General features: G+C 40.0%; 1 protein-coding gene across 1 annotated transcript in view; it reads left to right on the top strand.

The window, feature by feature from the left end:
* Positions 1-4,434, top strand: part of LOC120937760 — a 38,536-nt gene extending 34,102 nt beyond the window's left edge. Inside the window, exon 8 of the mRNA XM_040351230.1 lies at positions 2,157-4,434. Within this exon, the coding sequence (XP_040207164.1) occupies positions 2,157-2,278 (122 nt within the window). The 3' untranslated portion in view covers positions 2,279-4,434. The remainder of the gene's footprint in view (positions 1-2,156) is intronic.
* The last annotated feature ends 9,913 nt before the right edge of the window (positions 4,435-14,347 follow it).

Raw genomic sequence — 14,347 nt, 5'->3', positions numbered from 1 at the left:
CAGCTGGGGACGAGCTGTCCTTTTACACGGTCTTGAGTGGGCTGGAGTACAAATTAGTTAGTGTTTTGAAATACAGGAATGTTAATCATCTACACATCTTGCATTATGTCAAGGAAATGGCATAATCAATGCAAACTAAGCTGTCCATTCCTACTGGAATGGATTGCATTCTGATATGTGCCTTTTGAAATTCTAAATGTGTTATATGGAAATCTTTAATGCCGCATACACACCATCACTTTATGTGATGAAAAAAAACGACACTTTCTGTGAAGTAAAAAATGACGTTTTTGAAACTTCAATTTTCAAAGACGAAGTTGCCTACACACCATCGTTTTCTCACAATGTTCTTGCAAAGTGAGGTTACGTTCACCACGTTTTACCATTGAAGCTTGCTTCATAAGTAGCTTCTGGGCATGCGTGGATGAAAAAACATCTTACAAAACGACGTTTTTTGCTACACACGGTCAATTTCTGTGAAGTAAAAAGTGCACTTTTGAAAAACGACACATAAAATTGAAGCATGCTTCAATTTTTTTTGGTCGTTTTTTACAAGACATAAAACAACGTTTTCCCCCACACACAGTCAATTAAAGTGACGTTTTTAAAAACGTCATTTTTTTTTCATCACATAAAGTGATGGTGTGTACGCGGCATAAGTCTTGCAAAAATAAGTACAATATCTAATAAAAAAAATTGGAAAATAAATCAGTCCTCTCTCCCCCGACCGTTTTTCCGGGAACTCTTCACCCTGCATGGGTTATAACCCCCTGCGTAAATGTTCCTTAAACTCTTCCTTTAAGGGATCACAACCCAGATAGTGGGGAAATGTATCTTCCATCCAGGACCCATCCCTGGCATCCTGTACAATGGAAACACTATCTACAGTATATTGGTAAGTACTGATAGATTATATTATATTACAGGAAGGATTGAATAATAGTACATTGCAAAGTTCTTGGGAGTCGATTTATAAAAGTTTTTGCGCAACATTACCCAACTTTTACCCAGTATTCACATTTTTCAGTTCAGAAAATATGTGAATCTTGGCGGAAGTTGCGCACATCTTATGTGAAAACGTCTAATTGACCCCTTGGTAAAGAGGGATATGTTTAATGGAATCGGTCAAATGGCCATTTGTTGGGATCTACTGTACATCTTCACTCTCTAGAACTAAGGGCTACTAGCAAGTGGGTGGGATTTTACCAAAATGTCCAAGTATGCGAAGGATGCGAAGCACATTATAGCACACCTACCTGCCAAAAGGACACCTCCAGTGCTGCGATCTCCCTTGTTGCCAATGTTGACATCTTTAGCCTGTCTTCTTCTGGGTTCATATTCTTCAGCCATCTTGGTTGGCCAGCCAGCATGCACAGCTCAGTGTACTAACAAGATTTTTGAAAGGCAGAAAATTAGATTCTTATTGCAGAAGCATCTTCAATAATTAAAGGCCAACCTCCCCGCATTTTTTTTTAGTTCTGCTTGAAGTTGTTATATGAGCACATACTTAAAGCCCAACTCTGAGAGAAACTATCCCCTGCAGTGGGGCTGCTCCCACACTGCAAGGGCTAGCTGCTTGTTTAGGCTGGGGGGGGTTCTTTAACTTACCTGATCCTTCGCACCCTTGACATGCAGTGGACTTTCCTCTGGTGTCATCACATCCAGTGCAGGACTATGAACTTTGCATTAGTCTTGATGACATCAGAACCTTGGACTGCTGAAGTGTGGGGGAAAAGAAACAGTGGGAACAGGTCTAGTGGCATGGAGGAGCTAAAGATCAGGTAAGTAAGTATTCTTTAACAAGTCCCCTAGACCTAAACAAGGTTGTACTAACCCTGGCAGTGTGGGGATGTGCACATGCATATGAAGACTGCATTCAAGGGGCATGTGTATACATGTATGTCTAGAAGATGCCAGACTATGAATTTATGGATCTTGGATCATCAAACATCAATATTCTAACATCAGTAATTTTCTCATACTTCACTTCTATATACTTAAACTCTGATTCTGATGCAGGCTGTCCAGTTGTTTTGTATACATACAGCCTGTCTCAAAGTTATGTAGCTGGTTGATGGGCCTATGACCTAAGACCATTGAAAAGTCGGAATTGTTATTTATGTCTGTCTGTTTTTTTTTTTGTTTTTTTTTTGCAGCTGTGTTGCTGGCGGTGGCTTGTGCGGTGTTCATTGTACGTCTTGTGTTGGTCATATGGAGACATTTCAAGCAGCCATTGTACACCAGAACATCAAGCAAAACCACATTTCCTCTGGCCTAAAAGGAATGTAATATGTGATTTAAGACCTGAACATGCTGAAACAAATCGAGAACCAAGATCGCATGAGCCCCAACTATTAGCTTGTCTAAACTTTCAGATACTATCTGTAGATTTCCGGAGTAGTGTTCAAATTGGTAGCTGAAAGAAAATAAAACGGCTCTTAATCTTTGATACATAACGTCCAATATTAAACATTACCTCCTATTTATTCTTTGATATAACCTCTATAAATTCTGAATGTTCAGTTTCTGTAAATCTCCTTTTCGATTTACCAACACTAAGTAATCCTTTGTATTACTTGAGGCAGATCCTAGCAATACATAGATAATGGTGGCTCTGAAGGAAGTTGTACCATCAGTTTGTACAGTATATGGTCAGCTTAAGAGAATATAAATAAATATATATAGTAAAAGGGAATGCTATTGCTAGATCAATCTACACAGTAACATTTTGATTGTACAGCCCATCCACATTTATCACTAACCCTGTAATGTAAGGGTCATATAAATTAGATACAGTTAATTAAATAATATAATAATAAAAAAACATATTAAATATAACAATATTTTGTAGAATTCAATCAACAAAGTATGTGGTCAATTTAAAATATTACTTGAACAGTTGTTAAGAATTACATTCCTATGAATATGGGTGTCTTATATTTAAATGATAGATATCATTAATAACAATATGTAGTAGTGAAATTATAAAGCACTTTGTGAACATAAATGAATGTCCCTAATGCACTTTTTACCTAACCCTCTTAATCAAATATAAATAATATTGGCAGGCTCACACTTAGTTCAGCATGTGTGCCCAAGCTGGCTGTTATTTTATATTGATGAGTCTGACAAATGTGAGCTGAGGTGGGTCCAACAGGACCCCACAGGATGAAATTGCTGTCCAAATACAAATGCGTACAGGTCTATATTTTCTGTTACACGTGTAATCGGTGGGGAAGGGGGGCGGGGTCTTGGCTGGGGTGGAGGTCAAGGATGCTGAGAGTTAGGCTTTTTTTTTAACCGGTAATCCTTAAATGCACAAATATTCCAGTCTAGTCTAAAGCTTACTGTCTGCTATTCCAGCTATTCTGGAATTCCAGGTATAAAGATTGTATACATAGTTGCATTGGTCCAGCTTGGACCATTATTTATACCATACATGGCTGATGCTCTTGGAAGCTGTATACATTGCTACGCTAGTGATCTCCACTTACTTTCAGGTCCCTTGTTGAGCAGATGCCCTGTTGCATTCTGAACACAGGAGGTTAGCCGCTCATCATGGGCGCCATTCAAAGGATGCTTTGCATTTTTTAAGTTAATGCAACGTGCTCTCTAAATGGATGAGTTGAAGAGCATGATGTCACCACCTCACTTCTCTGCCTCTTTCAATCAGAGAACACCTTGCATTCATTCATAAAATTGAAAGCATTCTCTGAATGGTGCCCATGTGTTCTCAATGCAGCAGGCCAGGCACTCAATGTGAGATCCAAAAACAAGTGGAGACCACTGGAGTAGCGGTGTCTACTTCAGTGATTTACAACTTTCAAGAGCATCAGCCGTGTATGCTATAAATAATGGTCCTAGCTGGACCAATGTAACTATGTATAAAATCTTTAAACCTGGAATTCCTCTTTTAAGAACACTTCATGCTGGTTCTAATAGCAGGGGATTGGCCAGGTATGGCATATACAAGCTGGACCAATGTAACTTTGTGTAAGATATCCATACCTGGAATCTGGAATTCCTCTTTGTGTTTTTGTTTTTTGTGACCAGATTTCAATAATGAAGGACTAACGGTAGACAGTTGTAATATGTAGATTTTATTGTACAGTATTTAAAGGGAAATTAAAACCCAACTGAAGTCACTTAACTTTTTATGTATTTGTAGTCCTGTATGCCTGCATGTTATGATTTAGGCTTGTGAGTTTAGCCAGGAAATGTCTTAAAATACCCTTTTCTATCAGTAAAAATGCTGCTTTTTGCCCTGACACTCCAGTGCACGTTAGTTGTGGTCATATGCACTACTCTATGCACATTACACATCCCATATTCCATACTTCATCTCCGGAGTGAGCAAGAGAGAGACTACATTATTGCATTCTCTGGGACCAACCTAGTTACCCTCTAACAGAAAATTGGATCACAACAGCAAATTTTAAAAAAAATTTGATTTTTTGAGTTAAAGGGTAACTCCACTTTTGTGGGAAAAAAATTGTAAATATAAAAATATACAATTGCTACACCAGTCATATTGTAGATGAATGTTATTTGAAAAAAACAGTGGAGGTGTTCTGTACACAGATTGTGTATGTCATTTCCTGTTTGTGTGATTGGCTTACTGACTTTCCCAGAAGTCTGCACTAAGATACGAGTTTTCGGGCATCTCCTGCACCAAACATTTTTTGGTGAGATACTTTCAAAGGGAAGTCACTTTTAAACTAATTTAGATCCTGCAACTTTCCTCATTAGAAGCTGATTGATAATTATAAAGTCACTCCCATTCACATGCACTGTGCACATGGACATAGACAAACGTCTATTCCTTTAAAATAACAAAGAATAGAAATCTGCAAAAACAAGTTTGTTAAATCACTGCAATTTACATAGATCACCCAGAGGGGAATGCTTTTATTTTTCTCAATAAATGTGGAGTTACTCTTTAAGAATGCATATTTGAATAGAGTTTTTTAAAACCAGAGAAAGTGTCCCTTCAATATTTTCTTAGACATAGACCCAGAATAAGCACCCCGATTAAAAAAAATCAGAACTTTCTATACTTGTTCTGCGCCAATTTACTAAAGCTATTGGATCAGCATCACAACCAGGCAGCTAACTTTTTTTTTTTAGAAGCATGGTTATTAATGGCGGCGGGTATTTTATTCTTAGTACAGGTTTCCTTGAAGCCATAGTTACTAGGTATACGATTTGAATGATGATATGCCCGACAGGAGCTCAGATGCAAGTCATACTATAACATTGGCCTTCTGTCAATTTTACACTTAAAACTACATATTAAAGTTCCCCTTTAAAGGAGAAGTATGGGTTTCTTTTTTATTTTAGATTTATAATTACCTCGGTGAATGGAGCATCGGACCGATGTTCTCGGTGCACTGAGAACCGAGCCACCGAACATCGCCGCTGGCTCAGTTCTCACAGATCCCCGAGAGGAAAGAGGCTGACTGTCAGTCAGTCTCTTTCCTTCTCCACGCTCATTGGAGCGCTGAGCCGTGGAAGGGTGGGGAGATGCTGTCTCAGCGACTCGCTGAGATTTCCATTAATCAGGGCAGCTGGTGGATCCCGACTTGGGAAGTCGTGATGACGCGCTGCCCCGACTGATGGCAGTGCTGAAAACGGGTCACAGGAGTGCAAAATGAATTGCACTTCTGTGACCCAGAGGAGAAGCCCAGCCTAAAAAGCTCAGGCTGCTTTTACTGTCAAAAAGAAAAAGCTCAGGCTGGATTTCTCCTTTTTTAAAGAACTTTTCAATTTTCTACTAGAATTTACATAGAAAACCCAATCCACTGGTGTAAAAGCCTATTTAGAATCTCTTTGGAGCACAGCATATGTTGCCAATCAGCAGAATACTCCTTAAAAGTGTTACTTGAATGGATGTGTTCTCTCTTTTTTTTTTTTCATACATTGTTTACTGTTTTTGTATATATATCTTTTGATACTGCACTTGTTTAAATTTTTTATGAATCGGTTAAAAAAAATGTGGAAATATAATAATAAAACACTACCTTTAGTTTTGCCTATATGAGATTTGTTCCCTTTTATTTTTGTGGATTATTTATCATAATAGCCAAAGATGGTTATTAACCCCCTTCCCACCCAGCCCCAGCATCCCCTTAACAGGGTCTTTATGGCGAGGAAGGGGAACTGGGTGCTTGAGCATTATGATTGGCTGTCACAGTGGTTTTATGATTGGGAGCCAGAACCATCGGCTCCCAGTCATCAGTAAGAAATGAGACCTGTTTTTGACAGCTCAGACACTGTGCTGGGAGCATGTACATACTGAAAGCTTGTCCTAAAAATGTGAATGTTCGTGCAAATAAAAAAAAAAGTATCGTGAACAGTACTCAATTATTTTTGTTGCAAGTGCAATAATATAGCTATAGTTCCCTCAAGCATTAGAACGCAAAACTTAACTGCCAACCCATTTCAACAAGCCCTGAAACATTGTAAAGAAGTTCAGCCTCTGAACTGTCAACACAGCACTATTGATTTAAAGTGTAATTGGCTGGCCTGTGTTTCAGATGTGCTTCAAATACAGGAAAATAACAAATGTCTGCATGACACAGGCTTGTGAGGAGAAGGTAGTAAAATGATGTGTCTGGCACAAAGCACAGTGAAGTTACCAATAAATAAAAAAAATTGTGTCTTTTTTTTTTTATTGCAACATAACAAAACAAAAATAGGAACAAAGTATTTTTAAATAAAAAAATAAACATATGAGTGGAATGAAATTAACTAATGGTTAATAAGGGGTTAGACAGGTACATCTTTTGTTTTGGAATATATTTGTCTTACATTTGTAGACTTTCTGAAACTGCCATTATATACAGATGAATTGCACATAGGCAAAAAACAAACCCAATCCCCAAAAAATAACTTTACAATCACTTACTTTGGGTAACAGCAAGAAGTGTATATATACCAAAATAGTTCAGCAGGTCAGTGATATGCTACCCTATTTCTTCTGCCAGCCAGCTCGTTGGGACCCAACTGTTATGGTGGAGCTCTCAAGGTTATATTACTGTTGCAGGCACTGCCACTGTTTCTTTCAGATAACTCTGTCCCTCTTTTCTCAAGAGTAGTGCAGGATTGGCCTGCGGCCTTTACCCACTCTGTGTCAGCAGGGGATCTCCTTCTGCTTACTGGTAAACTGTACCTCAATCAGTGTCCTTATCATCTAGCTCCTCAATTAAAAAACAAGCCCAACCAGCATCCAGGGCATCCTGCAGTATTTTGAACAGGCTTCCAATTGTGTCTCTTTCACTCAGGTGCAGCGGTCCACTCGCAGCCCTAGTTTCTCTGCCAGTTGTGTTTTCCTTTCTCTCCTCTCTACCACAGTGCCGCTGGGAACTAAAGTATTTTCTTCTTAGAATCTAAACCCTGTTCAGTCTGTAGAAACTACACCTCCCATAGTCCTTCACACTTTTCTTCAGAATCTTTAGCAGTCAACATCCTCAATGTACCCCCTAGTGGATAGAGGGCTTAACATTGGTTACTCTATGTTCTGCAATAAGAGTCGTATCCTGTATCTGTGTAAATGTCTTCTCTGCTGCCAGACACAGAATCCTTTTTCTGTCAGTGTTGCAGACTGGGCTACACAATTAAACCTGAAGCCACTGTTTGTAGGCCTAAAGCTGAATTCCAGCAGTGGTTGAGGCCAGTTGGCCAACCCCTTGTAGAGTGTCTGCAGGAAACTAGAGAACGGGGTTGGGTATAAGACTATTCTGCACAAGGAGAGAACGTAGAAGTGGTCATTGTTCTAGGATGTTCCTCAGAGGTAAAGTTATATGCCATGTACACACGATCGGAATTTCCGACAACAAAACCGTGGATTTTATTTCTGAAGGAATATTGGCTCAAACTTGTGTTGCATACTCATGGTCACACAAATGTTGTCTGAAATTCCGACCGTCAAGAACGCGTGATGTACAACACTATGATGAGCCCAGAAAATGAAGTTCAGTGATTTCAAGCATGCGTAGGATTTTTGTGCGTCGGAATTGCATACAGATGATCGGAATTTCTGACAAGAACTTTTGCCGTCGGAAAAATTGAGAACCAGCTCTCAAACATTTGTTGTCGGAAATTCCGACAGCAAATGTCCAATAGACCGTACACACGGTCAGAATATGCGACCAAAAGCTCACATCGAACATTTGTTGTCGGAAATTCCAATCGTGTGTACGCGGCATTACACTGGATGACTGCACAGTATGGAAGAAATGCACAAAGCAGATGTTACATGCTTCATACAGAAGCAAAACTTGCATACTTCTTATCGACGATAATTGCCTATACCAGCTTTAATTCATAAAGGAACATCTGTCCCGATGTGATCTTCAGACTGTCTGGGCAACTATGAAGGCAAGTTGCCCAGATATGGGCAACTCTTATGAATTGGCCTGACCCTGCACTCATAATCGTCTCCTGCTTGCATTTGTATCCCAAATATGCAGAATCTGAAGTTTTCTTCTGCAGAGTTGTCATGTTTTTACTTTTCAGTTTTGAATACAAGATAATGTTTGAAAGCACTGTGTATGTTTCATTGCAGACCTTCTGTGTTTACTGTGACATAAGGCAGTGGGACATGTGGCACATCAGAACAATTATGAAATTAATGTAGGCTGCTTGGGGGCGAGGCGGAGTGGGATGGCAGCGGTGCTTCATTCTGCTGCTTGATTCATCCCCAAATGTAACGTATTAGTCAGCAGGGCTTTCATGATACTACATTTTTAAATATTCATTCTTTTATGGCTTATTTGTTTAATGCAGATTTATTTGTTAAGAGAATCATGCTCATCTGATGTTTAACTCATGATTTTAGTTGAATGGGTTTTGTATCCAGGTTACTGCTGTGTGCAGGCTACTCTGCACACCTGATTAAAGAGAGAAAGAAAAAACTACCACTAAGAAATTATTGCTGATGATGGATATGCAGCAGCTCACCAGTTACATGAAGTTTGTCAGTGGCAATAGTTAAAGGTAAATAAATATCTGCAGTGTAAATCAGTAGCCATCACTGTTTCATTTCACTGCTAAAGGCACCAGAAAAGGGGTAAGTGTGCTGCTGTATTAGGGTGCAGGTTAAAGTAATATTAAATGCTCTATTTATTTTATTTATTTATTTTTGCTAAAACTTTAGAAGTCCCCCTCCGGTACTGTCTGCTCCTCTTTCCTCCAGGTGCCTCTATAGCAAGCTAAATTCTTTGGGGGCATCATTGCGCACATGTTCCTGAGCCAGGTTGTGTGTGTCCATAGACACACAGCACTGGTAAGCCACGCTCCCTTCTCATGGGAGTTTGACTGACAGCAGAGAGAGCCATAGGCTTATTGTTTATTGTGAGACCCAGAAGTAAAGGAACAGTGCTGCAACCAGGACAGTGCAGGATTGGTGGCAGCACTCAAGAAAATGTTTAGGGATGGGGCGGCTAGAATAGGTAGTCTGGTGTTTTACCTTTAATGTATAGAATACATTAAAATAGAAGTATGGCTAAAGTTTTTTTTGACCATACTTCTCTCGCAGATACCACTGGGAGCCTGATCTAATGAGCGCTGGAGATCCAGTGAATCCCACTGACAGGACAGAGCTCTGTATTGTTTACATTCACAGAGCTCTGTCCTGTCATCCTCTTTGCAGGTGCTGGCAGTCAATCATTGGCTGAGACTGACTAATCACAGCACAGCGGCTGCGCACATGCTGGATCGCGTACTAGATACTTGATCAAGCGCAGGAGAGAAGCTCTGCCACCCTACTCCTATGTGAGGTGGTTGGCCAACGGTTAAGGTGAAACACATTTTGAGTTTAGAACCATTTAAAGAATTACGTTTTCATGTTACGGGTTAGTGTTAAGTATTAGAGAGCAGTTAAGGGTACATTTTAGGGGTCAGGTTGGGTGTTAGGGACAGCTTAACAATTCAGATTCAAATTCATATTCAGAATACTTGGGATATGCCAGAGGTTTAGGACACATAGACAATCAACCAGACCTCTAAACAGTCCTGGATTTCCATTATACCTTGCATAAGTCCTGTTATTATAATCACCGTAGCAGGGTTCTTTGAGGATCTCAAACAAATGTAATGAAGTTAGTTGAGGGAAAGGGTCCCCGTTACACCATAAGGCTCTGTTCACACCGCTGCCGCATTCGTCACACAGCAGGTGTCCGAGGCGTGCTGGTTCACTGTTTCAGGTCCAATTTCAGCCTGAATTTTGGGCTGAAATCAAACCTGAAATGCACCAAAAAAGGCACACGTTTTTCCTGCACACCGCACTGGACCCGCTGGGGAGATATGTGAACTGGCTCCATAGAGAGCCAGTCCCATTCTCCTGCTATGAGAATTGGATGCAGAGAAAACACGCATTCAATTCGAATAGGTGTGAACTGAGCCTTAAGTTTTGCTTCTGGATGCTTTAATCAGCACAGTAGCACCCTTCTTCTCAAGCCTTGCATAAGTCACTATTGTAGCACAATTTGTAAGCAAATTTAGTTATGGTAGCTCCTTTGTAAGTGGAGCAGGGGTTGAATACTTAGGGCTGTTCAGTGTCTCAAAAGCTGATGTTCTGCTACTTCCCTCTGGCTTCTAGAGACTTCTAGAAGTATAGTGGGAGGGAGAGCAGAACATGCAGTCTGAATATTTATGGGACTCCAACCAATTCCTGGGGAGGTATGCCCAGAAGGTGTGGGAAGAACCCATAGATATTCTGAGGCCTGGCAGCAGGAAACAGAGTTCCTGGATCCAGTCCTTCAGGAGGAAAAACCTGTACAGGTTTCTGTTTTCTGTAAAGTGGAAGTTTGAGGAGCCTTTGAAATATTGAGGTCCCAGCTAGGCTTAGATGGGAGCATACCAAAGAGAGCTTGGTCCAGAGACTGCACAGAGCCAGAGGAGAGTTGGTGGGATAAAGACCAACTATTCTGAGTGAGTCATTGATCCTGCTATGTAAACAGTAAAATAAATCAGCGCAATAAAAACCCTAACAGCAGCTGAACACAATTCAAAGGGTCAAAAATATCAAATCCCATACATCAACAGATTAGAAGGCAGTGCAGCGCAATAAACACACATAACAATTACAAATAAAATACTACAAAGTGCATAACAATTTATAAAATTCATAAAATGCACAAAGTTCATAGAATTGACAAGTGACAGAGCACTGAAAGTGTCTGATGAGTGTTTCTATGCGTATACATATGGTGATTCTGTGATGACCTCCACCAATAAAGATGCTAGCAGCTCACCTCAATGTGTGGACCCCTGACTTAACAGATAGGTCGCAGAAGCTTTGCAGAATCACCATATGTTTTACGCATAGAAATACTCATTGGACACGTTCGGTGCTCATGTGCTCTGTCACTTATCAACTATATAAATTCTATGAAATTTGTGAATTTTAAAAATGTTTATGCACTTTGTAGGTTTTTTTTTTATTGTTATGTGTGTCTATTGCGCTGCACTGCCTTCTAATCCATTGATCCTGCTATACAGAGGATAAATGACTGTGGAGTAGTTTGATCTCACAAGCAAGTGCAGTACAGCCAGGAGCTGTGCAAAACAGAAGAAAACATTATTTTAAAATTGTGCAATGAATCACTGAAAGGCTAAATACAATTTCTTGAAAAATTAAACATTAAGCTGTGTCAGTCTCTTCCCACGATTACATTGCAATGAAAAGCTCACTGTCATTACTGATGCCTAATGTACAGCTGAATAATTAATGCAAGCTGAAGGCTCAGTGCTATGTAGTGGATTTATTCAATTTGCTAGTATGGTTCTGTCAAGCTAATTACTGAAATTCTGCCAAACAGCTGGTGTATATCTGTTGTAAAGAAGTGAAACATGTTCCAGGAGCAAGATCAAATTTTCAAGATTTCTAATGGAGAAAATGCTGAGGTTTGTAAATGTGTGTCCTGTGACTGTCATAAAGAAAGATAATCCATTCAAAATCCATTTTATATTCTAATGGAGATATTCAAGGTCATCTAATCTTGTGCCCCTCGCTTGTACTGTGTTCTATACTATTTAAGGAAGGGATGAGCCCAAGGTTTGGTTTGAACACAAGTTCAGACTGAAGATTGGCTGTGGTTTGGTGGAAGCGAAATGTCAGTATGGGGAGTTTTTAATAACCCGTGACTTTACGGGTCCCTGTCATTTACATCCCCAGCCATAAAAGCAAGGAGGCAGACATAGTTTAAAACAAGAATTTAAAAAAGGAAATAAAGGCTGGGGTTCCCCTAATTTTTCATACCAGACACTTTGAGTCTGGTATAAATTTTAAAAGGGTACCCCAAGCAAAAAACAAATAATAGAAATAAAGTAGGTTGCATAGGAAATTCACACCAGAATCCTTCAGGTCTGATACAGATTTTAAATTAGATGTTATAAAAAAAATGTGTGGGGTAGCCCTAAATATTCATACGAGACCCTTAATCTGAGCATGAGGCCTGGCTAGCCAGGAAAGGAGGGAATGAGAAGGCACCCCCCTGATCTATTTGGTAGGATACAAGAGCCTATTCCCCAAAACCCTGACCAGTGGTTGTGGGGGTCTGTGGGTAGGGGGTTTATCAGAATCTGGAAGCCCCCTTTAACAATAATGGGGTATACATATACTGCCCCCCTCCCCAATGTAAATGACTATTGGATACATAGAACCCCTACTTTTTTGAAAAGAGAAGGAACCTAGAAATAAAGAGATTTATATTATCGTCCTTTTATAAAAAATAAACAAAATCCCCAAAAATGTCCCTCATTTTAAATCCAACTTTTCAGTGTGTGCTCATCCTTTCCGAGCTAGCTAGCTAGCTAGCTGCATGCTCAAGTTAGGGTCTTGTATGGATTTTTAGGGGGACCCCAATCATTTTTTTGTTTTGCATAAGATCCCACTTAAAGTTGAGGGGAAGAGGCCCTTGTCCTCATTAAATTGGGTACAAGATGCTTTAGTAGCATGGTATCCCCCCATGTTGAGAACACATGGTCTTGTCTGGTATTGTTTGGGATACATGATTGGTTTAAGGATCTGGTATTGATTTTCAGAGAGAACCCCCACACTTAAATTTTTTTGTTTTTATCTCATATTTTTTTACTTGTAGCCTCCCACCAAGTGGGTACATTATTACTGTCTGGTGACTCCAAATTGGCCCTTCGAATAATCTAGTGACACCAAGAAACATATTCATTCTTTAGCCTTCACGACCTGGTTGACTATGGAGAAAACTCCATCACTTTGCAAAAGATTTCACTCATTATTCCCACCCCCATAAATCCCTCCCTTGGTGGCCTCAGTTTCTATTATTACAGTTCCTTGGTCTGACCACGATCCTATATTGGTAACCAATCAATCGTTATTGTGTAAGCCAACATATTCTCCTTGGGAGATGAATGACTCTTTACTTTCCATAGCTTCTATTCAGGCAGATTTGATGAAGATATATACTGAATAATTCACTCTTAGTTCAGGCATGGTTTATTTTCCTATTACATTATCGGAAGCCTAATATCAGTCATGAGAGGCAATATTATATTAATATTAATTAATATTATAAATCATCACCCACTTTTGCTAAAAGTAAGGCTTTGAACCAAGCAAGTACTGAGTTGGACCTCTGCCTTACAGTCTCGGCTGAGAAAACACTCCATTGGTTTCGCCAAAAATGGTATTTCAAGGCAAATAAGCCTGGTACGATGCTTGCTAATAGACTGAACGCGTTCACCCCTACATATTCTGTGATCACACTATGCACCAACGCTGTATCCTGGCCTAGGCCGACAAAGCCCAGGCCTAGGGCAGCACTTTGCAGGTGAGCAGCATGGAAAGAGTCTCTGCCGGCTTGCGCTATACTGTTAGTGTAGCGCTAGTCTTATGGGGCGGACGGGCTGGGAGACAAATTAGTCCACATAAAGCGGCCACACTACTTCTGGTATGCTGGCGGACAGCATTCCGCAACTGTGGGGGGGCGGCGCCGCTTCTAATTTTGACTGTCCTATCATCCTGGACCATAAACCTTCATCACTGTGCTATATGTCTTCTGCTGTACCATTGGCATGGTTATATCTTCTTAGTCCTCTCCAAAAAATTATCAAAAATTTGTGCTTAAAGTAGAACTATAGGCAACACTTTTTTTTTCATTTTGGATAGAGTAAGGGATGGTTATGGCCCCTGTCAGTTTATTTTTTACTATCCCTGTCCCATTGCAGAGATTTCCCTTCACTTCCTGCCCCATATCCAAACAGGAAGTGAGAGGAAATCTCTGCAAATTAAGGGAATACATTACCCCCCCAGGCCCTCAGAACTAGTGTCCCCAATGGAAAATTTCAGGATGGGTCTTAAACAGCA

Source organism: Rana temporaria, chromosome 4 (genome assembly GCF_905171775.1).
Source record: "Rana temporaria chromosome 4, aRanTem1.1, whole genome shotgun sequence".
NCBI classification, from domain to species: domain Eukaryota; kingdom Metazoa; phylum Chordata; class Amphibia; order Anura; family Ranidae; genus Rana; species Rana temporaria.
This window is presented reverse-complemented; position numbering and strand designations above follow the sequence as displayed.